Source organism: Neofelis nebulosa, chromosome 15 (assembly GCF_028018385.1).
Source record: "Neofelis nebulosa isolate mNeoNeb1 chromosome 15, mNeoNeb1.pri, whole genome shotgun sequence".
NCBI classification, from domain to species: domain Eukaryota; kingdom Metazoa; phylum Chordata; class Mammalia; order Carnivora; family Felidae; genus Neofelis; species Neofelis nebulosa.
In genome coordinates, this window is record NC_080796.1 from 67,392,396 (window position 1) to 67,419,708 (window position 27,313).

At 47.4% G+C, this 27,313-nt stretch overlaps 1 protein-coding gene across 6 annotated transcripts in view; it reads right to left on the reverse strand.

The window, feature by feature from the left end:
* The window catches only part of PBX1 (PBX homeobox 1), a 299,046-nt gene that overhangs the window by 40,230 nt on the left and 231,503 nt on the right, over positions 1–27,313 (reverse strand). For all 6 annotated transcript variants that reach the window (XM_058700010.1, XM_058700006.1, XM_058700008.1 and 3 more), the window contains 3 exons: positions 16,610–16,854; positions 10,352–10,542; positions 3,512–3,647 (listed from right to left, as the gene is read on the reverse strand). In XM_058700010.1, coding sequence (XP_058555993.1) covers positions 3,512–3,647; positions 10,352–10,542; positions 16,610–16,854 — 572 coding nt within the window. The remainder of the gene's footprint in view (positions 1–3,511; positions 3,648–10,351; positions 10,543–16,609; positions 16,855–27,313) is intronic.

Genomic DNA, 27,313 nt, shown 5'->3' on the forward strand with positions numbered 1-27,313 from the left:
TGACAGCACGGAGCCTGCCTGGGATTCTCTCTCTCTCTGCCCCTCCTCTGCTCTGTCTCTCAAAATAAATAAACTGAAAAAAAAAAAAAAATTAAATGCATTAGCAAAACTTAGAAATCTTATAAGGTTAGCCCTCACAGGCCTGGGTGGCTTATACCATGGCAGAAATACCAAGCCTTTGTCACCAAAATCAAACCATACCATTGCAGTATTAGTAAAGGAAAGGAGAGAAAGAAATTCCATGAGAAATTGTCTTATTTATTGTAAATGCTGGTGCCTACAGAGTTACATTAAGAGAGAAAGGGCACTCCGGGGCCATTTTAGGACCACAGGATATCTGATTTCATTCCCAAACTCATGCTTTCCTTGATGTAACTTTCACTCTTCAGATGACAGAGAGGAAAAAGAGGAAGATTTTTCTAAGATAACTGGATGATCTGGAAGAAAGGTGGAAAGTTGAAGGTAGTTTGGGAGGGCTTCTGAGGAAGAAAAGAAATGTCTGAGGTCTATGTGGTTAAATCAGCTACATGAGAGAAAAGAAGGAAGAGAAGGATGAGGGTGGAGAAGGGACGTGGCGGTGGAGTGATTCCCTTATCAGTGAGAAGAGCAGACAGATCGGCAGACAAGACGCTTAGTCAGTTCACGTATTTCCAACATGGCCCACGAGGTGATATCAGATGCCCCGAGCCACGGATATAACCAATGCTTTCATTAATTAGCTTGCTGTTCATAGTCATGGGGGATCTACTATGTGCGAGGCCCTGGGGACACACAGATGACAGACACAGTCTGAGACAGGTAATACACAAAAAATAATCGTTTCTCTGGGGAGAGTTTGATTGCCTCTTGAACTTGTTAAGTTTGAAGAGCCTGGGAAGAGCCATGGCAGGGTCCCCTGGGAAGTAAGCTATAGGAGTTTGGTGTTCCAGAAGTCTCATCTGGATGTTCAAATAAAGGTATACTTTCAGCCGGAGGCACAGTAGAGATCACTCAGACAAAGTGTGTAGAACAATACTTTTCTGAGTCAAAGTGTGCATGGAGTGCTCGTGAAAACAGACCCCAACCCGCCCCGTGCCATGATTCTAACTCAGGACTGGGGTGAGATCTAAGGATTTACATTTTGAACAAGCTTCCAAAGTGTCTTTTTTGAGACCACACGCCAAGCAGCTCTGGTAATACAGGAAGGGCTGTTTAGGGATCAAAGGGGAGGATGGTCTATAGATAAATTTGGGTATATCAGCACACTTTTTGTTGTGGATCATGGGAGGAATCAACAATAAGTAGATTTTCAAAGAATCTGTGGCTAAAAAAAAAAAAATGGTCAAGAACCATGGTATAGGCATGAAGAGACAAGGGCTAAAGAAAAAATGGTACTTCTAGGGTCGAGAGAGACAGCAGGTCCTCTAAGAAGACCAAGCAAAAGTGGCCCAAGAGGAAGAAGGCAACTCCAGAGAGGACAGTGGCAAGAAAACCAAGGTAGGATAATTTCAAGATGGAGGGGTAATTATTAACCAAAATAAATGACAGCGGCAACAAAAAACAAAACAAAACAACAAACAAAACAAAACGCAAGATAGATACAGCCTCAAAATAGCTACAGCAAACACACACACAAGCCCCAAATCTGCATCCCCAAGATTTAGGAACTAAAGGGAAATTTAATAAATTGTGTGGTCCAATGAACCATGATTGGCAGGCAGGGCTACTGAGACCCCAAAAGAGGGAGTTCCCTAAAATCTCACAGTTGATTCTTGACAAAAACATGCTCCTGGCCAAATGCTCTTGCTGTGATATTGTATCATACTGTCTCCCACTGGGACTTGTTTGGCAACAGTGGGATAGCTTAGTTGTCGAGAGGGAGTAATGTGATGGGGAAGGAAGAATGGCGTGGCCTTAAGGTGGATGAAGGAAAGGGAAAGGCGATACCATATATAAATACTCATTTTAATGGGCAAATTATTTGCACCTTGCATTTCCATAATGAAGTCAGTGAAGGTTGCTGGAACGGGCCGGGATTCCATCTCTGATCTAGATTTAATATAGACTAACTAACTCCTGAAGAGTTCATTCTATCTTCAACAGGGATTTAGAATTCTGAATCCCAGAGTTACAAGTCAGACCATATAGTGATTTAATTCTGCTTCAGAAGTAGAACATTCCATGTATCAAATTCGCTGTCAGTGACATGGCTCCTACCTGAAACCATCCTTTAAACATGCAGCAAATATCAAAAACATCAATTCTCTTCTCTTGTGGACAAGGGATCTGAATTTGGACAAGAATGGTTCGAGACCTGGACAAAACCAGGTCACCTGAGCTTGATCTCTGGTGTTCTGCTTTCCCAGGGTTAAGACTGGAAAAACCTCCACCGGAATCAAAGCATCTAAGGAAGGTCTGAGATGAAAAGGAATCGGGGTTTGCAAGACTGCTGCCAAAATCCCCACAGCATGTGGGGGAGGCCTTGGTAATCTCCTTGTTGTATGTACTCTGCGTGGAGTTCTCGATTTTGACTAGAATTAATTCTGCTTAGGTAAACAGAGGATGATGGGATCAGTACCCCACAGGGAGTAACAGAAGCCAGGATTTAATTCAAGGAAGTACAAATGCTCAGTTTATACAAAACAGCATCTCCTTTACTTGGAAGATGCCAGGTGAAGTTTCGTAGCCTTCTTCCCCCAACCCCTTTTATGGAAATGCCAGTACATTTGGTTCTCTTGCCTGTGACAGAATTCAGAGGGACTTTCTCTGTTAGATTTCAGAATTCTCACTACTGTTCTTAACTAGAGACCAGTGGACATCTTTGAGATGGCATTCAGATTAAATAAGAAGTTTTGGAGATCCTTTGAGCCTACAAAATATACGTACACAGAAATATTACCTACTTTTCTATTTCTGTATTACTGTTGAAGACACCAGGTCCATAAAACTATTTTTATCATGTATCTTTCCATGCTGACTGGCAACTATTATGGTTATTGCTCTTTGGTGGAAGGGGGCACTCAGTGACATTTTGTGCAACCATTCTGATGCCATCACAGAGACATGTTAAAAGTCCTACCTCCCATCAGTTACAGAGACGAGCACGTCAAGAGAGGACATCTCAAAGTTCCATTCACTGGCTCTTTCTTGGGTTGGGCAAAAGATGAGCTAAGGAATGGCCTGTGTTTGAGCAAACCATGCGACAAATGCAGATGGCTTTCCCAGGACACGTAAGAACGTTGGCCCATTTTTAAAGCAACCGAGCATTCAACGGGAAGAACCCCAACCCTGTTTTTATACTGTACTCTATTCCTCCAGTTCTGCTAGACCCTCTCTAGTTTGCCCAGGGACTTACCTGGAAGCTCTCCTATTTCAACATATAAGGTGCTCACCTTGCCATTTTTAGGGCTTTAGCAGATGGATGCTAAAGCGAGCAAGGCATGAAAGCTTGGTAAAGCCACACCTCCAAGACCCTGCCATGTGGGCTCCACCACAGCCAGGCTAGAAGCTGAGCCTTTTGAGGGCCCCTTACCTGGGACACTGTGATGCCACACTTCTTGGCTAACTCCTCTTTGGCTTCCTCACTGGGGTAAGGGTTGCTGAGATGGGAATAGAAATATTCATTCAGGATTTCCGTTGCTTGCTTGTTGAAATTCCGTCTCTTCCGCCTTCATGAACAGAAAGGAAAGAAGGACAAAAAAGTTCACACCGAGTGCACATAAAAAGGGAGAGACGAGGATCTCCTTCTGGGAAAAGGCAAATTTTGGAGCGAAACGTGGAATTAGGGGAAATCTGCACAAAGGGGCTGGGTGCCAAAACCGCCGCGGAAAGCATTTGTTAAATGCTTCGTGGTGCCTCACGGGGGGCAGAGAATCAGTCGCCAATATTTGTACAGAGGGGTGAGGACCATGGAGTTGTACAACTCAACCACCTTGATATTGAATCCTGGACCAACTGAATGCCCGCTGGGGGGCTGGGATGCCTCTCCAAGCCTCAGCTTCTTCAGCTGAGAGCGAAAGGAGTCACACTGGCCTCGCAGGGTGACCAGAACAGGAAAATGAGGCCACACATGGAAAGGGCTCTGCACGGTGCCTGGTACATGGTGAATGCCCGGTGATGGTGTTTCTTCCTACCAGGCTCCAGGCACTGGATCTTCCCACTCATCAACTCAAATTACTCACTCTACACGTCTAGCAAGATAGGTACGGGTCTTCCCATTTACCAAAGTTCACTCAGCTGGTAGGTTATAGAGCCAAGACCTCAATTCGGGTCTGCCTGACTATACAACCCAGCCCTCTTTCTTATACACAAATCGCCTCCTGCCGATTACACAGAGACTCTATAGCCGTAAGTTAAAAATAAGCGAGCATTTCCCCTTTCTTCCATTCCCAGGTAAATGCATACAATGTTCTGTAAAGGCATCTGGGGAAGAGGGTGTGGAAGAAACTAGAATCACCCCCCTGGACTGCTTGACCTCCCTCAGAAGGAGAGAAATCACACCAAGACCAGCTGCTAAATGGTAAAACAAAGCCCGCAGAAATCCTCTTAATACACAGGTTGCTGAAAGGAAGAGAACCACTTTTGGAACCAAAGTGTTTTTCTGTCTTTAAGAAAAAAGTGCTAATTGAACTACTTTAAAGTGAGAATCGCTTTACTGCCTCCTCACAGCTCTGGCCTGTGGGCAGCTGGGGAGCTGTCTGGGGACGCCCGGCTCACAGCAGAGGCTGGCTGGCCCTCCTCGAGGCGGTGGGGACCCCATCGTTAAATGAGCTCTGTTAGCACTCTGCCTTTCTTGCTTTTATCAAAAGCTCTTCCTTATGGAAGAGATTTCCAGAACATCCTTGGTTATGCCAGGATACAGGAGTTCCCGATTTAGCCCAACAGAAAGCACCGATCGCCTTGCTAGACAGGAAATTCAGCTAATATTGTATTTTCAGGGTCCCACTTGGATTAATTAACACAATAAAGTGCCTGATTTTACCGGATGAACACCATCTGTCCATAGGTATTAACCACATCTGTCCAGACTATGCCAAGCCCGAGTCACTTTCCCAAATCACGCTGAGTTTCTGGGTCACCCAGCATCAGAAATTGGGCAGAACGGATTAAAAAAGCCCAACTCGAAAAACAGGCATTTGTTAAAAGTCCTCGCCTGCTGGGAATTTGAGGAAAGTAGCCAAGTGGCTAACAAGGGCTCCGGGCCAGGCTTTCGGTAACCTCTGGCTTCTTCCCTGCCTAAAGAAAACAGTTGTCTTAGGCCTGGGGAACTGGACCCTGAAGGCTCCCCTAATTGGGAGAACCTTGGTTCATTCATTCAGCTGTCTGCATTAGCATCACACTGTATTTTTTGGGAGTCTTCCAACTGAGCTCAAAGGAAGCCTCTCTGGAATGAGCTGGTGAGTGTGGGGCTGGTACAGACAGCTGTTCCCGACTCTCTTCTCATTGCGATGTGCAACCTTCCCTAGGCGGTCTCATCTACTCTGATGGGCTCGCTTATCACCTCTCTCCGTGACGGTCTCTGCTGAGGGCCTTGGCAATCCCAAGATCAGGACTTTGCAGAATTTCAAGAAAGCTAGTGAAAAGAATATACTTCTGATGATACGCTTATTTGAGCGACCCCCCTGGCTTTGGCCTGAAGTGTGATAGGCTTGGTAGGTTAACGTTTGAGACTCTGGGTCTTGGGAGGTGGGGATCTAGGCTGTTAACATAAGAAATGTGGGGGTTGATGAAATAGCATTGGATACATGTGGCGCTTTAGGAATGGAAACTTTTGAATCATAGTGACTCAAGAGTGAGAAGTGCAGGTGCAGCACACATACGCTGCTAAGTACCAACTATCTTGCCTCCCGCCCTATCGCCTCTTGGAGGATCACTGCCCATCTCCCATCGCACAGCCTAGACACTCCGCGTCTCCAAAACCAGCATCGCACTGCACCCAAATCAGCTCCGTTTTCTCTATTACCCACATCCCCATAGCCACGCTTCGGTGTGTCTAAATTTATTCATCCGCTCATTCAAATACCTGAGTACCTCACAGCTGCCAGAACCTGGGAGTGACTCAGCCTCTCCTGCTGTCTTACCTTCGTCCGATGACGGGCCTGAAAGCAAGTTCTGCCAGGTCTAGTCCTTCAAACCCAACTCTTCCGTTCCAGCCTATTGTCACTAGTTCTGAAATGGGTTTCGATAGGCCACTGTCTGATCATGTCACTAATCACAGCAATCACAATCACAATAATGATAATAAAATAATAATAATAAGGAATCTATAACGCAGTGATCCTTAGCATATTCTAGCTGAATCACTGTATGAATACGATATTCCGGACGCTATACTAAGGTTTTTGTTTTCTTATTCCCTTGTTTATTCCTGTGTATAGGGTTATCCCCACTTTACAGACAGGAGTCCTAGGGAGGACAGGGTTACAAAGGTAGCCAGACTTGGAATCCATGCCGTGCAGTTTGGGAACTTTCGCTGTCGATGACTATACTCCATCCTCAAACAGCTCTGAAGGTTTCTGCTGCTTACCAGGACAAATTTTGAAATCTTCACGGGTATAGTTTAGGGTTTTGCAGCGGACCTAGCCTATCCCTGGTGCCTCATTTCCCCCATCCCTAAACATGCTCTGCATAGTTTCGTCCAGCCACATCATTGCTTCTCCATTCCCCAAAGACACTCGTGACTTCCATGCTCCTGACCTTGTCACACCACCCTGTGTACTCCTCTCCTACAGCATTTGCCACAAGCTCACATACGTCTCCCCAGCTAGACAGCAAAGTCCTCAAGGGCAGGAGCCATGTGTCACTCATCCTTGAAACCCTAGTGCCCTCACACACGGGAAGCGTTCCAGTAAGTATTGCTTGTCAAAGTTGGATCACATTGTTTCATTCTGCTCAACGGGGGGTGGAGGCTATTTGGCAAACACCATGCCAGCTCTGAGATGCCCCGTCCTGCATTCCGCCTCCCCTTCCGGTGCAGCCAGGAGGTAAGCATGTGTCCGGTGCAGCCAGGAGGTAAGCATGTGTAACATGCGGTTTTAAGTGCAATGAGCTCCTTGAAGGTGGGACCCACATTTATATATGTTTTTCTCCTTCCCCCCCTTAGTTATTCCAGTGGCTGCTACAGCTTCTGGCAGAGACTAAAACTCAATGAGATACACAAATCTAAACACGGGCCAGTCTGCCCAGACCTTACTGGATGTCCTTCCCTCCTGTTGTCTTCCGCTTTACTAATTAGTTTTTACGGCATCCCTCTCTCGGGGTGAAATGCAGAGGTGTTCTTCTGATATCTGATTATCGTCTTAGTGTCGTCTCCAGCAAAATGTTACCAAACAGAAGTTAAAATTATTGCTTGAAAACCATTAAGAGTGTTCCTAAGTTCTCTCTCTTTCAACTGAGAAAACCGTGTTTATGATGCTGACAATAACTTTACCAAGTTTTATAGCACAATGTTTGGTACATACCAGGAGAGAATAAATGTAGAATGAATGAGTGAATGAATGAATGAGTTCTTCTGGCACTATTAAGTCAACGGAAGGAAGAGAAAAAGGATAGGATGTGAATGGACACAGCTGGACCAAGCGCTCAGCTGAAGGGTATGGATGATAGAGGTCTAGAAAGGCGTAAGAGTCCAGCCTGGCATCCACGCCCTCCCCCAAGTGTGGCCGTGACGATAAAAAGGTATCATCCTCTGTTCAGGGAGATGATGTTAAAGCCTTAAAATAGTGAGATTCTCTTGCTGGTTTCCGGGAAGAAAGCAAGCAGCCAAGATGAGAGCTAGCCATGGAGAGAGTGGTTCATGGGAGCTGGGACCTCGGTCCCACAACCACAAGGCACTGAACGCTGCCCACGGCGGGAATAAGCCTGGAAGAGGAACTGTGCCTCTGATGAGGTCACGGCCTCAGCTGACACCCAGATTACAGCTTTGTGAGACTAAGTTAAATTGTCCCCAGACACCTAAACAACAGAAGCTGTGTTGTAATAATGTTGTGTTGTTTGAGGCTGCTAGATTTGAGTAATCCGTTAGGTGGTCATGAGAAACTAAGACAAGGAGTGTTACATAGCAAAGCAGGACCCTTCGATTCTACATACCTGTTACATTACAAAGACTAATCCTATTACTAAGTCAAAGTCCCCTTGCATTTCGTCTGTCTTCCATCGAATCTTTCAGGGATGAAGGCCTGGCCATCACACGCACATGAATATCAGCACCGAGTCTGTCTGTCTGTCTTTCTCACCAAGGTTTGTCAAGTTAGCTCCCCAATTACAGCACAGGAAGCAAGCAAGGAAATGAACTACCCCAATCAAGAGGTCCACACTTATTTTTGAGTGAGAAAGCCATTTTGCTCAGCCATGGGCTGGCATTTGGAGTTATATTCTTTCACTGATACCAAATATATCTTCAAAATCAATGCTAGTAACAATGACAATAGCTGAGTTGTTTTCGTTTTGAAGCTTGGCTCAGAGGCAAGGATTCAAAGGTTGCAACCAAAGCAGGAAAGAGACCCTCTGTTAAGTGACCGTCCTTCAGATGCCAACTGGAACCATGTAGGCAAAAGCTGGTGGAAAGGACAGCAACTGTGTACAAAGCTCGCCTCGTTTGGGGTCTGACCTCCAACTACACACAGCCCAATTCCTGCGAGAAGAAATCCAACAAGACAATGACTCTGCGCCTCCCTTCTCCCCGGGTTCTCTCCGCAAAAAAAAATCCAGTCTGGGCCCAACTTTTCTCTTTTTCAGGAACTGCCAACACACATACCAACTCCAGAATTTTAACCAGGGGAGTTTCCATGGGGATGGAAACAAGCCACGCAGAGTGGCGGTGGCTGTAGCACGGGCAGGGGACCGACCCAGACAGAGGTCACCAGTCACCTGCACTCCGTACGGTGTGCAACAGTTTGCTTTAAAGAAGCCGGGCTGGCAGCGGCCACGAGGCCAGGGAGATCGACGCACAGGGGCCCCGCTTCAGGGCGACGCTGCCTCCCCCCTCCAGAGTCTTCCCCAGCTGGGAAAAGCTGTCTGTATTTTCACTCTGTCCTGACTTAACCCTCTGGCATTCTGGGGGCCCAGGGATACATTTTGCTGGCTGGCAGTCTCATTTCATGCTCCGTGCGACCCAAAACACACCGAAAGAAAGGGAGTTTAGGAGATGCCAGGAGTTTTAGAGAGGTCTGTGGATTGCAAAGACCACAACTGTGAACAGAGAGAGAGATACAGGTGAGAGAGCTAAGGCACGACGGTGGCAGCGAAAAAATTCTACCAGGAGCAGTGAGTCTTTCTGTCTCACTGAGAAGGGGCAAAACTATAAACGATGAAATGGCATACTCCCTCGACATACCTAGAGCTTTAATAACTAAAATCATAGATGGGGATGATTTTTAGGGATCGAAGTAATGAACGATGAAAGCCGCATTTGTAGAGGTTGGCTAATCTAAGGGGGAGCATGAGTCGCCAGGGGCGCCCACACTCTGAAAACGTGGCCGCTGGAACGATGATCAAAATACTCCTCCGGAGTAAATGAAAGATAGGATTATCACCAGCTTGCAGGCCGCGAAATAGAAGTTAAAGGAAATCAGAGAGAGATGCATAAACCCACTGGTCAAGAGAGTAAAGGACCAAGAAATGATTGCTTGCTCTCTGTTCTGTTTTTTATCTTTTTTTTTTTTTTTTTAAAAGGACCTTTCCATCCAGGGTTTCTTCACCGGAATTCTGTGAACTCACACGTGAGGTCAGGAGTAGCACTGCCAGATGGAACATATCAAGCCTTGATTGAAAAATATGGTGCCTTATCAGACCAGCCCCTGCTCCTCTGGGCCCATGGACCATGGCCCCAGTCATCTCCATCCTCCTAAAACTTAGCCCGGAGCGCCGCACGTGGCAATCCGCTTCCAAATATTTGCTGAGCTGAACTGAGTGCGTGCCCTGCCCGTATATACGGTGGAAGAGATCTCGCTCTCAAACCGCACTGTCCTGCTGGGGGACGCGCGTCACTGCAGCGTTCAGGAAGACCGCTAGGGGCCCAGAGCTACGACACGGCGGTACCCAGTGCTATGAAAACAAACGTGCAGCTTTTGCCCTCACCCAGCTTGGTCATCCCCGCCGCGCACTCAGAGGGAGCCGTGGTGGTGACAGCAAGCATCCGTCCCCATCACACGTGCTCCCGGAGCTGTCTGAAACCAACGCTAATCCGGTCTTGCAGCCTCCTGCACCTGACCCAAGAGACTTCCGCAGGTTGCCGTTTGGCGTGGCCTTTCACCCGATGAAAATGGAGCCTGTGGACAGGGCCCACTGTGGGTCCCAACCCCAGATCCGGGATGCCCTCCCCACCCCCTGCCCCGCCCCTGCCAGCGGACAGGCGGCCCCGTTGGCGACTCACCGCGCGTCCAGAAACCGGGAGCGCAGGATCATGACGGCCTCGCATGTGCTCTGCTTAAGCTGCATCTGGATGGAGCTGAATTTGCGGTGGATGATGCTGACCATACGCTCGATCTCCTTGGGGGAGATGGGCCTGGTCCGGCTCTGCTCCCGCAGCAGGTTCATCACGTGGGTGGTAAACTCGTTGCACGCCTGGAACAGCAGGACAACAAACAGGGGCCGTGTGGAGGGTCCGGGCCCGGACGGAAGGCTGGGTGGGCTTTTCTAGACACTGGCACAAGGGAAGCCAACTCACCCCACACAAGTTCGTGGGGTGTTGTCACGCCAGAGGGATGAAGTAAATGGTTGCTTAGAAATACCTTGCATCCTGTTTGAATTTAACTTTTGGCCACCATGGACATTTTTTTTCTTTTAAGGGAAAAAAAGAATTCCTGTTTTTCATGATTTACTGTAGTTGAAAGGTGAGAACACAAATCCGAGTATAAAACGCACCCCACAGCCCGGGGCACCTGGGTGGCTCAGTCAGTTAAGCGTCCGACTTCAGCTCAGGTCCTGATCTTGTGGCTTGTGGGTTCGAGCCCCGTGTCGGGCTCTGTGCTGACAGCTCGGAGCCTGGAGCCTGCTTCAGATTCTGTGTCTCCTCCTCTCTCTGCCCCTCCCATGCTCGTGCTCTGTCTCTCAGTAATAAATAAATGCTAAAAAAATTTTTAAAAAATGCACTCTACAGCCCTTCACCCCAATGTTAACAGCCAGAGACAGTTGGGGGGCCAAATACCGCATAAACTTCTGCCTTGCTCATTATCTCTGATATATTAGAACTTCCAAATGTTTGATTTTCGTATGCATCAACAGCCAAAGAATGGAATTATGGAATTAAAAGCTAACCTTCCCGGGAGATTTTGCATCAACCTATTTCTCCTTTTAGTTTTATTATGAGAATTGCCTCCTCTGTCGGCCTTCGGAAGACCCACTAAAGCCACGACACAAAAGGGATCTGTCCTCAGAGGCCTTGTAGAAATAGCATCAACACATGATGTCGAGGATTCGGAAGCCATCTCTGCAGAAAGGAAAACTCTCAGGTTAGACTAACATACCATCAGCTCTGGAAGGGAAGTGAAAGATCATATTTCCCACCTTCTTATTTTATAGTTGGGAAAACTGTGGCCCAGAGAGGAAGGGCCTTTTCTGAAGGCACATGGCAAAAAAGGACCAGCTGAGTCAGGACCCTTAACACTTCCTATTCCAGGCCGGGGACTTCCGTCCAAACTTGCTCCTCTGAACATCACTACCCTTCCTGTGGTTACTATTTCTTAACATCTGAAGTGTGGTTTCCTTAGCTGAGCGTTCAATAAAATGTCTATGCACAGGTTAACTCACAGCAACGTTATAAAACTGTATTAGATTCGTAATGAAAAAGGCAAGACGATCGTTGGACAGCTGAAGAACCAAGGACTCAAAGGGCTCCAACTTAATATCAATAACAGAAACACACCCATTCGTGAGAACACTGCACGGCCCCTGTTTTTCCAGCACAAAGCCTTTCACATCTGTCAAGAATGCAGTGCCAACAACCCACTCGCTGTTCATTTCTCTAAGAAATCTTTTGAGGTTGGTTGGCCAAAGATACCTGCGGAGCCGACCGGGCAACGTCTACACTGGAGACTGGGAGGTCTGGTCTTTGACCCCGCCTCCCTAAGTGTCTGGGCAAAGCCTATCACTACTCCGTGCCTCGTTTTATGCATCTGAGGGAGTAGATTTAATCACTGCAAACCTGTAGCAAGGCTAGCAGCAACTATGGACCTGTACAGTGACCTGTGGATGGAGTGAACCGTGCTCGCAAACACAGGGGAGCACGCGAGAAGGGCCTGGATGGTCTGCGCTCAGATCCTGCCTCTGGGACTCACTTAGCTGTGGGACCTTGGAAAGTTGTCTAATCTGTGACTCGTCTTCCTTATTTGTGAATTGGGGGTGGCAGCACCCACCTCAAAGGGGATGGTAAGGGTCAGATGACTTACTAGGTGTGTGTCTGGCTGCAGAAGGATGTGTCCGGGTGCCAGTTTCTCTCTTGGTAAAAATAAACAGGGTGATAAACACCTGCTTTCTACTCTGCAGGCAAATGCTGAAGATAAATCCGTAGATCAGGTCCACGTAGCATTTTGCTCTCCACTAAGAAAATTACTATATAAACCCAAGATCTGTATGATAAGTTTCCTCCCTGCCCACCCAGCCCCCAGTTGTAAACAAGGGGAAGGACAGAAAACCTGGCATCCACTTGGCTGGATTTGATGAGGCCACGGGGTGGGGAGTGCTGGGTTAGGCACACAGCAAGCATCCCAACCAGCTTTGTGGGCAAACGCTGCACCTCGCTAGCCTGCAGCCTCCTGACCTCGTGGGGGTTCAAAGGGAGGAGGGGCTGGATGTGGGGAGGCATTGTCAAGGGCACTCGCTCTCCGCTGGGAAGCCGCAGTGCTGGGCTCACAATAATGCGCTTCATTACAGGGAATAAAAATACTCACAATATCTGATGTTTATTCAAGGCATTTCATCCTGGGGCCCTTTCTGTTCTGCCATAAACAGACAGTGGGGTCTTTTCACCCACTGCTGAGGTGGAACGAGGCAGCTGCTCGGGAACACACTAGAGAGCAGAGGCGAGGTCCAAGTCCATGTGAGACGGACAGAGCATAACGATCTGGGTTTTCCCAGGACCTTCACTATCCACGAGTCCTCCTCAGATCCTGCCAGCTTCCACCTTGGGAAGCTGGGCTGCCTCTGTTAGGTCAGGTGTTCTCGAAGCGCCAGTGATGGGGAGAGCTGAGGTTACAACTCGCTAACTACACAGAACCCTCGGAGGTTGAAAGTTTCTGTGACGGGGCCGACTCCACTGTGGACGGTCATAAAGGCAGTCACTTTCAGGAGGTGCCATTCCGGGTGCCCCAGAGACCCCAAGGATTTCAAAGGGACCCTTCCGAGGTTCCAGGGCAATGGCGTTTCTGGGAGCCGCAGACTAAAGACAAGCCCCCGCCTCGAACATTCCGCTCAACAGGCCAGAGTTTTAAGTTTCTGTCCTGCACTCTGTTGAGCCCGCCTTCTTCCCTCACCCCTTCAAAGTGGATTTGGTGCCAATCTCGGCAAAGAATATAACTAGGATTTAGGGTCCTCTTAGCCGTGAACCCGCCAACCCAGCCCAGTTCAGCCTTACAGATTCAGCCCCATCCACGCCCCAGCAGCATTATGTACGAAAGCTGGAGAACCCTGGAGAGCTCCAAGACCCATCATTTAAAAAAAATATGTCAGCTGGAATAAAATTCAGCTTTCTGACATCATGGTGTTGTCTATTAGAATGCATCAGTTCTTATATACCTTAGCTACCTACATGATCTGCTGAAAGAGCATTTTACCAACACCATTTACTGAATAAAAGAATTTCTTTCCTTTCTGTCTAATAAACATCTCTAGAAGCTTTCTTTATGGAATAACCTCAGGGTGAATCAAAGGCTGATTCAGGTAGGGGGTTTTTGTTTTTGTTTTAAGGGATGGGGTTGAGGAGGGCGATGATACCTAGTTAGCAGAAAGCTAATTGATCGTCTGGTCATCTATCACCACCATGCTAAAAACAAAACCAATAAAAACAACAGAGTCAGCTATTAATAGCCAATTTGGCAACTCTACCCACATACTACTGAAGTAGAGAATGACATTTTTACTTTCCTGAAGTTACCTGATTTTAAAAAAGCTCCTACGAGGAATGGTCACAGAAAAGTGGAGAAGATACATCTCCCAGACATATGAGTGAGGAGTTTAATGCCATAATTTCCCTACAATCCGTTATTTACTATAATTAACAATATAACTAGTATTAATAAATTACTAAACACCCAAAGTGTGTTAAGTAGGATTCAGTTCTTGCCCAGAAACTAAGGAAATGATTTGTTAGTTTTTTTAAGAATAAGAAATACAGATGATCACCACCATACTTATATAATTTGTCCTGTACTGATGGGAGTTTTTCTGAGTTTCTGCTTTCCCACATCTTTATTATTTAAAATAGGCAGATATCCAGAAGCATATTAGCCCTGGCCTCTCTTAGGTACCAGTAATCTAGTCCATGGAAGTAACACAGGACAAGCTGACTCCCTCCCTGTCTACACAAGTCCACACTCTCTCCATATTGAGTGCAGTCAGGTGGTGTTCTTATAAGAGCCCATAAACTAAGGCTCAGAAACTGGATTCCAGGGCAAGCTCTGCCCTTCACAGGATGTGTGACCCAGATACACAAGCTAAGCCTTTTGATCTCCATTCCCTCACCTGTATCAAAATGGAGAGGGTGGCAGTTCTTGTCCTGGGTACCCAACCACAAAACTGTCTTGAGAGACAAGCGCAATGCTGTTGGCAACAGTGTTTTACTCATTTTGGATGAGCGTAGAAAAATGACAAGGGGGTTTAAATCAAGTAAACAGTCAGTTCTTCTATGTTGCTGGCAACCTGAGCTAAGAATAAAGCCAGTTTTCAACACCTTCCAGCCTAATATCCATCGTAGTCATGGGTCTAGTGGGGGAAGCCACCCTCTGGGCCCTTCTTGTGCCCCTGGAGTTTGGAGGGAGTTAAATGGATGGCAGGTCTAGATAGGTTGTTATAACCAGGCTTAATCTTGCAGGTCAAGTAGGAACAGCACTGAGTAGGAAGAACTCAAGAGGCTAGAGACCTTTATAGGAAATATCTCCATCTGTCTTCCCAAGCTATCCCACAGGTGAGGGCAGACTCTTAACTCTACAGTGATGGATCGGGTTGGAGAAGCTTCAGGGATCAGCCCGCTGCCTGGGCTCAGCATCTCCTGAGATCTTGGGAAGTGTCTCCATGAGCCAACACTGTGGCAAGAATGTATGTTGTCTCCCAAGAAGGTGAACAGAAATGACTCACAGGTTCTTACCACCAGATCGCTTCTCTTTTCCTCCCCTCAAACCCTCCCCAGGCTTATCTGATCGTTGAGCTTCCATGCTTGGCTTCATGCTTCACAGCAATTTTTTCCCCCTCATAAAAGAAGGGACTCGGTAGAAATCCATTTCAGAGGTAGATGGGAGTGCAATAATGAAACTTTCTTCGCTTTAAAATTTAAAATGCCTATTTCTACTTTAAAATTTAAATTTTCTATTAAGTTTGCATTTGCCTTGTACCTAGATAGTCCTGAGTGGACTGTACAGGGTCTTTTGATTTGCTTTTGCTCCCTCTTCTTTCGTGACTCTTAGAAAAGAAAGCCGGAAAGCCAGCAATTTGATGAAAGTTAACTACAGAACTTCAGGATAATGCTGCATTCAAAAATGTGACAACAAACACACCTGTCGCCTACTTGTGGAAGAACGACTGGTGTAAGGGCCTTTTGCTCCTACTGACCACAGGAAGCAGAATGGATATGTAAATTCCCGTGTGTGTGTGTAGAGGGGAGGGTCTCTTAGAGAGAGGAGCTCTGTTATTACGTACACTTTACATACTGCTTTGTAATTTAAAGTCTTTCTTATGCTCTCCTTCATATGGTCTTTGTGGTCCTGTGATGCCAAATGCACAGCTCTTTGCCATACATCACCAGCTTTTAGGTGGAATATGTGGACCACTGGGTCCTACGAGCCATCCGTGGAGTGTCAGGACTGGAATCCAACTTTGTTGCCTACAGGGGTCCCCTGAGACCTTCTACTCTTCTTCTGGAGGGAGGTGAGTATCCTATTCTATATCATATACAAAAAGAACATGTTTGACTCTCAGTTGAATGGAGTCTGGGTACAGCAAGGGCTTTAAGGCTATGTTTTAGTATCCTTTCCCGTAGGGTTCCATGAGTACCCAGAAGATAAGGAATCCTCCCCCAAATGAGCAAACAAGGGCCCTAGGAACCCAGCGACCACCCCACAGGTCAGGTGGTGACTCTGCTAATGACCTCTATTACCCTGATGAGACCTGACTGCACGCCAGGGGCAAATGCTCTGGAGCCCCAGCCTGAGTGTTTGTTACATTGACTAGTAATGTTTCCTGAAATCATCGCTTACAACTTACGTTTTTAAAATGCTTAATGTCCAGTGTGCTTGGGTTTTTAACAGTGGATTTGGCAGACTCGAGGATTTGGATCGAGGATTTGGTGGACTCCGTTCTGACCAGGGGCTCTGTGTTGAAGCGCAGAGGCTGGCCCCCGGGGTCTCTGTAAGCCCCTGAGTTAAGAGGTTCTTCGTCCTTCCTAAAAGGTCCTGGCACCCGATGCCCTCATGGCCATGGTTACCTGCTCGTACTTCTCCAGCTCCGTGTGGTAGATCTGTCTGATCTGGGACAGCTTGGCTCTGTAATCGGAGTGCTCCACGGAGTTGTCTGAGCCCGCGCCTCCCGAAGCCGCCGCTGCGGCTGCGGCTGCCGCCGAGCCACCACCCTTCTCGGGGCCCGCCACCCCCTCGGCCAGCAGCATGTTGTCCAGTCGCATCAGCTGGGGGTCTGTCGGCTCCTCCTCCTGGGCTCCCCGGATACTCAAGACTGCAGAGGGACACAGTGGGAGGGGAGGGTTAGTGGTAACCCAAGCGAGCAAATGAAGAAAAATAAAAACAAGGCTGTGTCACTGGCTCAGCAAATCACCAAAGAGCCTGCAAAATGGCATCTGCAGAATGGATGAGGGATCAGGTGAGGGGATACCGAGAGTGGGGGGAGAAGGCCAGGAGAGGACTGCTTTGTTCCAGAAAGTAACGATGCTCCAGCTACCCAGGACAGTCCAATTCACGGGGGCAGAAGGTAGAGGGACCTGGGGACAGGGGCCTGGGAGTCAGTGTTGCATGGGGACAGAGTTTCACATGGGGAAGGATGGTGGAGTGTCACACGGAGACAGACAGTGGTGACGGCTGCACTACCGAATGCACCTAATGCCACCGAACTGCACCCTGGACGCTGAAAAATGGTCAAAATGAGAACTTCTGTTATGTCTATTGTACCACAAAGAAAGTTCAAAAGTAAAAATTTAATTATAACAGAATATAATCTTCACGTTCATCCCCAAACTGCCAAATTTTTAATTCAAGAAAAGACATTTCCTTCTTCGTTTCTAATTTTAGATTTCCACGAGTTGGTGGTTTTACACTCATTGACGCTGTAATATTTGATCAGCCCGAATTTTCACATTTCCAAAATAACCTAAGCCACGTACATCCAGTCATTTTGGATGGAAATGTTAAGACCTTTCCTGCAGACCTGCAGGGAGGGTAGAGAAGTCTAAAAAGGCAAGAAGATATCTTGCATGTCAATGTCAATTATTCTTCAGTAAAAAAATAAAATAACAAAACAGCACGAAGGCAAATTGGCCGTCAAGTGGGGAATATTTATCTCTGGACACAGAGATCTCTCCATTCCAGGGGAGGACTCTGTCCTGTTCGAAACCAGGGTGAGACCCATTTAACAAGCTGTTTTGGACATTCAGAGAAGTCAGGTAGGGTGGAGGAGCCTCAGATGGATAAGATGGCTGCTTTTTATTAAAACGCCGTGGCCATTTGGGTGGGGGGAGTGGTTTGGACTGGAAGAGATCAAGTGTTTTAGTAAATCAGCAGAAGAGCCAGGCAGTCTCTTTTTACTACCCTCATACAACCTGCCATAAAATAAATCACTCATCTAAACCCAGTTTAGCTGTCAGCAGCCAAGTCTTTGTTGAGAGGGAACATGAAAAGAATTTCCAATTAAAAAAAAATGGAAAAAAAAATTGGGGGTAAGTTGTGGGAAAGGAGGGAAGTGATTCAAGGCCGAGGAGGAGTCCTACATCCGTTTCCGTTTGGGGATGGGGACAGCAGGCATGACTGGCCCGACAGATACGCAAGCACTGGAATGATCCGAGAATCAAGAGCGGTTTCCAGGTAGGGTGTCATCTGGGGAGCCCCAAAGGGGGGGTGTCAGTTTCAGTCATCTCTGGAGCCCCAGCCAGGCAGCCCCACGGGGTCGACACCAGGAAGGTGGGTATGAGCTCAGTACGAGGGAGCGTATAAATGTTCAGGGCATCCTATCACACAGAATATCAGCATGACCACACGCTCCTGGCTTCCAACAGGCATGACAAGAAGCAACCTCGAGCGTCGTTCGGAAGGAAATCCCAACTCCTGTGCTAAAAGGGACCCTGCAGCTGGGCTCTCACGACACATGAGACAGCCAAGAGGCATGCTGAGTCACGCGGCCCAAGAGGGGCAGTTAGAGCAGAGGGTAAAAGGCACCGGGTAGAAGAGCAATGAAATAAGAAAGGGTGGCGGGAGGGAAGGGAGCCAGCTGGGGTGGAAAGGAGGAAGCCTGTGCACCTGTACGCAAACACCATGCACGACCGGCCCTGGGTTCTGAGTTCATACCGGAATCCTTAACATTCTGCTTCACCAAAATAAAATTACCACACGGGTGATGGCATCGTTGAAGTTTGCTTTGTGGACTTTTTCTTTTCCAGTGAAATCCTTCTTTTGTCGGTCCAGGACCCTCACTGGGAAATTGCCCCTTTGACTGATCTTTGAGTAACATTTGGTCATGTTACTCTGTCCCTTGAATTTATTTACCCAAACCTCCAAAGTCCTGTGAAGGACCTATCACCACTAACAGAGGCTTCCTTAAGAAAATAGTTCAATGCTGTACCCATTTCCTGCATTAGACACCCTTCCAGTCCCCAAAGGAACGAAAAGAATGGGATCACCCAAGCACCCAGTGGTACAGTCCCTCTTCTCCACACCTTTGCAAGTGAGGGCATTCGTGTGTGGGGTCTGTGGGCGTTTCTCTACTGGATTTTATTTGGTGAATTGTAATTGCTTTATCAACAAAAATATTTATGGGTCGTTTAAAAGTAAAAGATTCACCTCTGAGCCATTCTTTTACATTTTTTTTAATGTTTACTTATTTCTTTTTTGAGAGAGAGAGACAGAGCGCAAGCAGGGGAGGGGCAGAGACAGAGGGAGACACAGAATCCGAAGCAGGCTCCAGGCTCCAAGCTGTCAGCACAGAGCCAGAGGCGGGGCTCGAACTTGTGAACCACGAGATCATGACCTGAGTCCCTGAGCCCACGTCAGGTGCTTCGCTGACTGAGCCCCCCAGGCACCCCTCTGAGCCATTCTTAAGAAACAAATGTAACTGCCCCACTTTAGCTTGGGCATTAATTAAATTGTGCCGGGGCAAAATTCTACTCTCTCATCCACTCGACTGAATCTGGTGTCGCATATCCTCCAGAAGAGGCCACGGACTCTGGGAGAGCAGCCCCTGCACCCTCCCCACCCCCTCCAAGACTGCCAGGAAACCCCACCCCAAGATGCTTCAGCCAATGGTGATGCCTCCAAGTGGATCTTCCTGGTCACTCCATAGCCAATCCCTCGTGCACGTGAAAGATCTTATGATAATTTCTGGTCTCAAGGAAGGTAGCAAAGAGAAAGAGGGCGATGGCATCCGAATGGTCAGGACTCGCCCCATGAGGGCCAGCCTATAACCTGTCCACCCAAGATGACGGCAAAGATGCTGAGACAGCACATGAGCCTGGGACCACCTCGCTCAGTCTGTCAGTTTATTCCATTAGCAAAGTTCAATTAGGAGAAAAGTAGGAGGAAGCAGAGATAGATAGTCACAGACCAGAGGTGCAGCCCAGTCCCTCCACGTACTAGGCAGGGAACCACGGGCACGTTACCACCACCAACATTCACTTCTGAGTGTATTTTCCCTCTCCAGACCCGCATGGTTTCACCTACCCCTATTCTCCACCTTTTCTTTTTAAAGTCATTTTTTAAAAACATTTTATTCATTTATTTTGAGAGAGAGAGAGAGAGAGAGAGAGAGATAGAGAGAGGGAATCCCAAGCAGGCTCCGCAGCTGTCAGCACAGAGGCTGATATGGGGCTGGAACTCATGAACCATGAGATTACCACCTGAGCCAAAATCAAGAGTCAGACGCTCAACTGACGGAGCCACCCAGCTGCTCTCCACCTTTTCTTTTTTTTCTTTTCTTTTCTTTTCTCTTCTTTTTTTTCTTTTTCTTTTTTAAGTTTTTTAAAATTTTTATTTATACTTGAGAGAGAGACAGAGAGAGAGAGAGTGCGAAATCAAGTGCAGGGGAAAGGCAGAGAGAGAGGGAGACGCAGAATCCGAAGCAGGCTCCAGGCTCTGAGCTGTCAGCACAGAGCCCAACGCGGGGCTCGAACTCATGAGCTGTGAGACCGTGATCTGAGCCAAAGTCAGAGGCTCAACCCACTGAGCCACACCCAGGCGCCCCTCTACCTTTCCTTTGAAACTATCGATGGGATACACAAACTCTCCACACAGACTCTGCACACCCACCTAATTAACATTTTGTTGGTCTCGAAATCCATCTGGCTTTAAATAAAACAAGACAGAAAATTGCTGAGATCAGCAAAGCACACTGAAAGGATACACTGTGAGCCCCAAACCACCATGGAAACTTGAGATCAGTCACACAGTGCAAAGCACTCATCTGTATTGACTTTTTTTTTCCCCCTGCTCAGGTAGAGAGGACAGATTTAGTTGAGGGGGGAAAAAACACAGTGCAAATGTTAGCACTTAACTTAGCTTTTATATCATTGTACGGATCCTATGTATCACTGGAAGCAAATACTCCTTAAAAAGAAATTTGGATTTAGTAAGATTTAATACAGCTGGTTTCTAAACGTGGCCAGTAAGAAACTGGCCTGATGGAATACAGTGCACCTTAGCCTAGATGTTGCTTGCATTTATTTAGTTATTGAAATTTTTTTTAAGTTTATTTATTTATTTTTGAGAGAGAGAGAGAGAGAGAGCACAAGTGAGGGAGGGCAGAGAGATAGAGGTATACACAGAATCAGAAGTAGGCTCCAGGCTCTGAGCTGTCAGCACAGAACCCGACCTGAGGCTTGAACCCACGGACAGTGAGATCATGACCTGAGCCGAAATTGGACGCTTAACCGATTGAGCCACCCAGGCACTCCTTTGCTTGCTTGCTTGCTTGCTTATTTATTTATTTATTTATTTATTTATTTATTTAAAAAAAAAATTTATTTTTGGGAGAGCACAAGCAGGGGAGGGGTCGAGAGAGGGGAAAAGAGGATCCGAAGTGCGCTCTGCACCGACAGGCTGACAGCAGAGAGCCCGATGCAGGGCTTGAACTCACAAACCACGAGATCATGACCTGAGCCCAAGTTGGACGCTCTACCGACTGAGCCACCCAGGTGCCCCTGTTGCTTGCATTTATACTCAGAATTCAGAACTCATAAATAGGTCCCAAACCAGAGAACTGATGAAAATGAAATAATATAAAGATGGGGGGAAGGGAGCAGTCCTCTCCAAATTATACCTTTTAAATGATACTGAAATCATAAAGAAAATAAAAACTTTCAGGGTATGTGTCAGCCTCCCCCACTATGTGTGTGTGTGTGTGTGTGTGTGTGTGTGTGTGTATACACATGTATACATATACACTCACATAATGTATACATATATGATGTGTATATATAATGTATGTGTATAATGTGTGTATATATATTGCATATATATAATGTACATATATAATGTATATATAATGTGTGTATATATGTGTGTATTCATGTGTATATATATGTGTGTCTATACAATGTGTATATATATGTAATGTGGGTATATATATATATATATATATATAAGTGTGTATATAAAATGTGTGTATATAATGTGTACAAATAACATATATGTAATGTGTATACATATAATGTGCATGTAATATAAGTATATACAATATGTATATAATGTACATATATAATGTATGTATATAATGTACATATAATCTATATAAATAATATATAATTATATATAAGTGTATGTAATGTATATATAATGTGTGCATACATGTGTGTATATAATGTATACATAATGTGTATATACTGTACATATTGTATTATATATAATGTGTGTATACATAATGTATCATAATGTATGTATATATGTATATGTAATGTATATATGTGTATAAATAATGTATATATAATGTGTGTATATGTCTATATAATGTGTATATACTGTACATATTGTATGTATATATAATGTGTGTATATAATATATATAATGTGTGTATAAATAATATATATATAACATGTGTGTATATAGTGTATACATGTGTGTATATATGCATGTATATATAATGTGGTATATATACATGTGTATATACATATGATATGTGTATATATAGTAACAACATAAGCAAGAGAACACATTCATCTTCTACTACTTCACATAGAAGATTCTGGTTCTGATGGTCTTGGGCTGTGTCTCTATGCTTGGAGGAGGCATCCATGGCAATAAACTGCATACACTTTATTTCTACCCAGAAGGAGAATCGGTGTGAACCATTATAAAAATGGGTGTTGGGATTCACGGATATGGAAACTGTTCAGCTAGTCAGTTTAAAAAAAAAAAAAAAAACAACTTCCACCAACATTAAATAAATAAATGAAAAGGGTGATATGTCTAAGCAGAACTGATGCTACCTATTTATTGCTTGAAGCCAGCACACTGGTGTGTAGGAGACAAAATGATTATTTAAAAGCTCCTTTTTATCTCTGTGGCACCATGCAAGACTCAAATGAACCTTTCGCCAGGACACCAGAGATGTTAACACTCATCCTCCAAGATCCAATTTCCACCAGCGGAGCTGTTACCTAATCCAGCAACCATCACATATGATCAGGTTTCTGCTTCTCTGATGGGCGCCCTGCGCTCTCTCCCTCCCCCCCGCCACCCCTTGCTCCCCCGTCCAGCAGCTTTTACTGAACCAGGTTTTAAAGGGCCAAGTCCCCTGTTTACAGCAGTGTATACAGGGTTTTAACAGTCGGGAGTCAGGTCTGTACTCATCCACTATCAGAGGACGTAATCAACTGCGGTGGGCTCGCTATCCAGGGGGGCTGCCCAAGGAAGCAGTTAACCCTTTTGGTAATGACCGCCAAGGAAGCAGTCTCCTCCTTGCACATCTACCCCATCTTGTATGAGACCAGTCAAGGCAGGTGAGTGATTTATGTAGAAACTGTCACGAGCCCTTTGAAAAGCGTCTGATGTCACATTGCCATGGCTGGCCCAGGGGTTAATTCTTCTTCGGTAAAACTCCCAAGATAAGGGGACTGTCATAGCGCAGTCGGAACTGCTCTCACCACTGGTCTCCCGCTGTTATTTCTTTCTTTCTTTCTTTTTCTTCAGAGAAGGAGAAAAACAAACCAACCCAAAGGCATATTCAAGATCCTTGGCAGGGGGGGCTGCATGCTGGTTTTGTCCTTGTCTGAACAACACGGATCCTGAGCAGCTCCAGCCTATGCCCACTAGAGGGCACTCTTTCTTCACCAAGGATGGGTTCTGCAGGGAGGGTCCGGCAGTTTCCAGTCCCCAAGTTAGCCTTGGGGGAGATGCCCCTGCTTAGACTCAACTTTCACGGTGGGGGCTGGTGGCGGGGGAGGAGGGCAGATCTACAGAGAGGCTTGTCTTCAGATTTGGACAGCAATCCAGGGACCTAAAGGTGGGCTGGGGGACAGAGATACTGACAGAGATATAGAGATAGAGATAGCACACAGATACCAGAGATAGAAGACGACAGGTGGTTTGAGAAAGGGCATGAGGAGGCCTGGCCAGGGTAGATGCCCTCACACTCTCTGGCCAATGTCTTTGCTTGATTGGAAAGTGTGAGACTTAAACCTCCCGCAGGGCGTTTCATCGTCCGTGGACTAGCCTTCACTACACATGACCAGGAAGAGTCGGGAGAGAGCAACTCTCCTGGCCTCCCCCAAGACTGTTTCGCCATCTCTAGGAGAGAAGTGTGGGACGGAAATACGTTGTCCTTGCATTTTTAGGGATACAGCCAAGTGCTGGCCTCCTGAAAATAGCACAGACACCCCTTGTATTTGTTCATCAAGTACTTGTACGTACCGAATTGTGTCACCTTATAAAACATGAAGTCCAAAGTGCATAGCGGATGATTCAAGATGACAAAGGCAGTGTCACAACAAAGTAACTTTCCCCCCAAATCAAAGCAAATGGGCCACAGCCAAGACTAGAATCTAGAGTCTTAGACACCTTATTCTTGACCACAACATTAGGATGCTGACTGTTTCACGAACAGTAGTTAAGTGCACATGATATCAACTTGGGGGGGGGTGTGCACACGGGTGTGCACACACACAATGTCTTTCCATGCGCAGATGATGACTAACATTCTGGGGAGAAGACAACCAGAGAGGAGGCTGGGAAGGAAGGAAGAAAGGTCTTCTTACTGACTTCTTAATTTCTTTCAATTCCTCCAAATCTGGTCCCCTTCAATCACCTCTTTCTGCCAATGGCACATAAAACGGTTAGAGCCCCCGTGCCACGGGACAGAATGCCCTCTTCTCTCTTGGCCAGAGAAATCCACTTATCACAGTCCTATCCTATTTCGAATCTCAGCTTGGCACCCTCCCCCACGAAACCTAACCTAATAATAGCCCAAAACAAACTCCCTCACCTCTGAGCCACCAGACCATGTGCTGTCTACACCACAGCCACAGGGCATCGCAGAACACCCGAGGTCACACCTAGCAGCTTGCCAGAGCAAGGCCATGAGCTCCTGAAAGGCAGAGAAGACCTGTCCTGCATCTGGGTGTCCCCCATGTGGCCTCTCAGAGCCTCGGGCGCTAAGCACCTGTCCAAGCATTTCTTCACATGTAAAAAGAGCGAAGGAGGAAAAGATGGGGGGTGGTGGGACCCAAAGCCTTTTGCCTCACCATGCCAGGAGGGAGGCGGGGGGTTCCCGCGTGCCTCATCCCCTAGGTGCCAGTTCCAGGCTGGACCAAGGCCAGCATGCTCTTGGATCAAAGGCCTTCTCCCACGTCAAAAGTCTGCCTTTGCAAATCTGATGATTCCAAACAAGCAAATCTAGGCTGTCATTAAGCCAGAGTCTCCAGGACCCGGAGCCTGGGGTATCCCCAGAAAGCCAACGTTATCCACGAGGAAGGCTCTGGCTGCTGTGGCGAACCGGGCACGTGGCCAGTGCCTGGGAAGAACTCCCGCCAGGGCTGACAGAGGCCCCCAGTGAAGGGGCCGTGCACACGATGTGACCACAGCTGAGCCCTGTGAGGAACGCTCAGTCCACTTACATTACTGACCACAGGCACCTCTAAGGCGCCAGGAACGAGGTGGGTGCTGGGATTTGCAAGAGGAACCAGCCATGGGCTCCGGCTTCCAGAGGCCCGTGAGTCCTAGTCCTCTGGTCCCTTCTCGCTCTGGTCCCTTCTCGCACACGACGCCAACCGCCTCGAGGCCTGCGATGGGCACAGAAAGTCGCCAGAGGAAAACCCTCAACCAATGCACAGCCTCCTCCCCGTCCTCCTGGTTCTTTCATTTCCCACAAGCCCGATCACACCCGCAAACCAGGAACTCCTCAGCTCGAGCTGAGAAACGACTATGACATAATTTGATTCTTCTACACCAAAGGAGGGACCGCAGTCTCCAGTTAGTGACTTGAGGCTCAGGGTAGTGCGTCCTGATGCTCTTAACCCCTCGTTTGTTTCACGGAGAAGCTTATTTTCGTGTGCTTTTAAAAGAGTGCCCATCAAACAGTTAGAAACGATTAGCAATGCCCTGAAGTTTCCAGACCAGCACTCTAGCCGGCTATTGGTCAGTGCTTCTGGTTAACATGGGGGGCACCAGCGGCCACGGGAGCGGAGACCCTCCTGGTGCCCCATGCCTGGTGCACGCTACAATGGGCTTGGGGCTGCCTTGTCAGGTGAGAAGGCCAAGGTCACGAAATCTTCAGGTGCTGGAAACCATGCTGGGACTCTGTGCTGTCTCTGTCTCAGACCTTCAGAAGCTCAGGGACATGAAGGTGGGACCCCAGCTCCAGGGTCTCTTTAAGTGCCACCAGGGATTTAGCTACAAAGATAAGATGTCCTATGGCTCTTTCCCCTTTCCTTCTGGGTCTAGACGTGGCAGGTGGACCCAGAGAGGGGACCTAAGGGCCTTAGTGAATCGGCAGCAAGATTTTGAGATGCCTCAAATACCTCATCCTACAAATATTTCCCGAGCATTCCCTTCGGCACCAGGCACCGTGCTGGGTATCGAAACACGACGCGATGCCCTTACTGCTTCACATGCAGCCCACAGCCACCAAATGTGCAGGGCTCCGTGGGAGGTTTTCGGGCGGGGCGGGGGGGCGGAAATAAAATTATAGGACACTCTTGAGATGATTTTAAAGTTTGTTTGTTTTGGGGGGTTTATGTTTTCGGGTGTTCTTTAGAGAAACACATCGCGATTTTCTTGTCACCTCTCCTTCTGGGCTAAGCTTCGGCGGGCCTGGTCACATGCGTTTTCTCCTTCTCAGGCGATGCTCGGGCACAGATCCCATTCACACGTCCCCTGCTTGGCACAGGAGACTCCCCGGGCCAGCTGGCAGAGACAGGGCTTATGTGCCGGGCAGCAGGCTCCTGCCTTTCTGGATGGGCGCCGGCTGCCTGGGCGAGGGGCTTTGGTCCTTAATAGCTCAAGCCTGGACGGCAGCGCGGGGAACCCCTTTGCTCGAAGAGTCGCTGCAGAGGCCGGTAGGAGGGCGTGACCCAGGAGCCCTGGGTGTGTGAGGCCTGCTCTGCACGCGGTAGCCCAGGACGCAAGAAAGGGTCTCTACCAGGCTGTACATAAAAGCATCAGGACTGGATAGCGGCCCGCTGTGCGTTCCCAGGCGATGCACGCTTTCTCTGCCACGGGAGTCTCTGAACGAGGTGACCGCTGAGGAAGTGAGAGACACTCCTCAATATTCTCTGGCCTAAAGATGAAAATGTTCCGTGGCTTGGAGTCTCCGGTACCTTCTCTGCTTCGCTGCGAGTGCTAACACGTGGTAGATTTCCTTTCCCGTCATAGGTTAATATCCCCAAAGCGCGTGAGTACATGCCCAGGGCTCTCTGCTGTTAGCTCCACAGCCCGGCACGGAGAAGGATCACTGGTACAAAGTCACGTGCGGGATTCCCATGCCG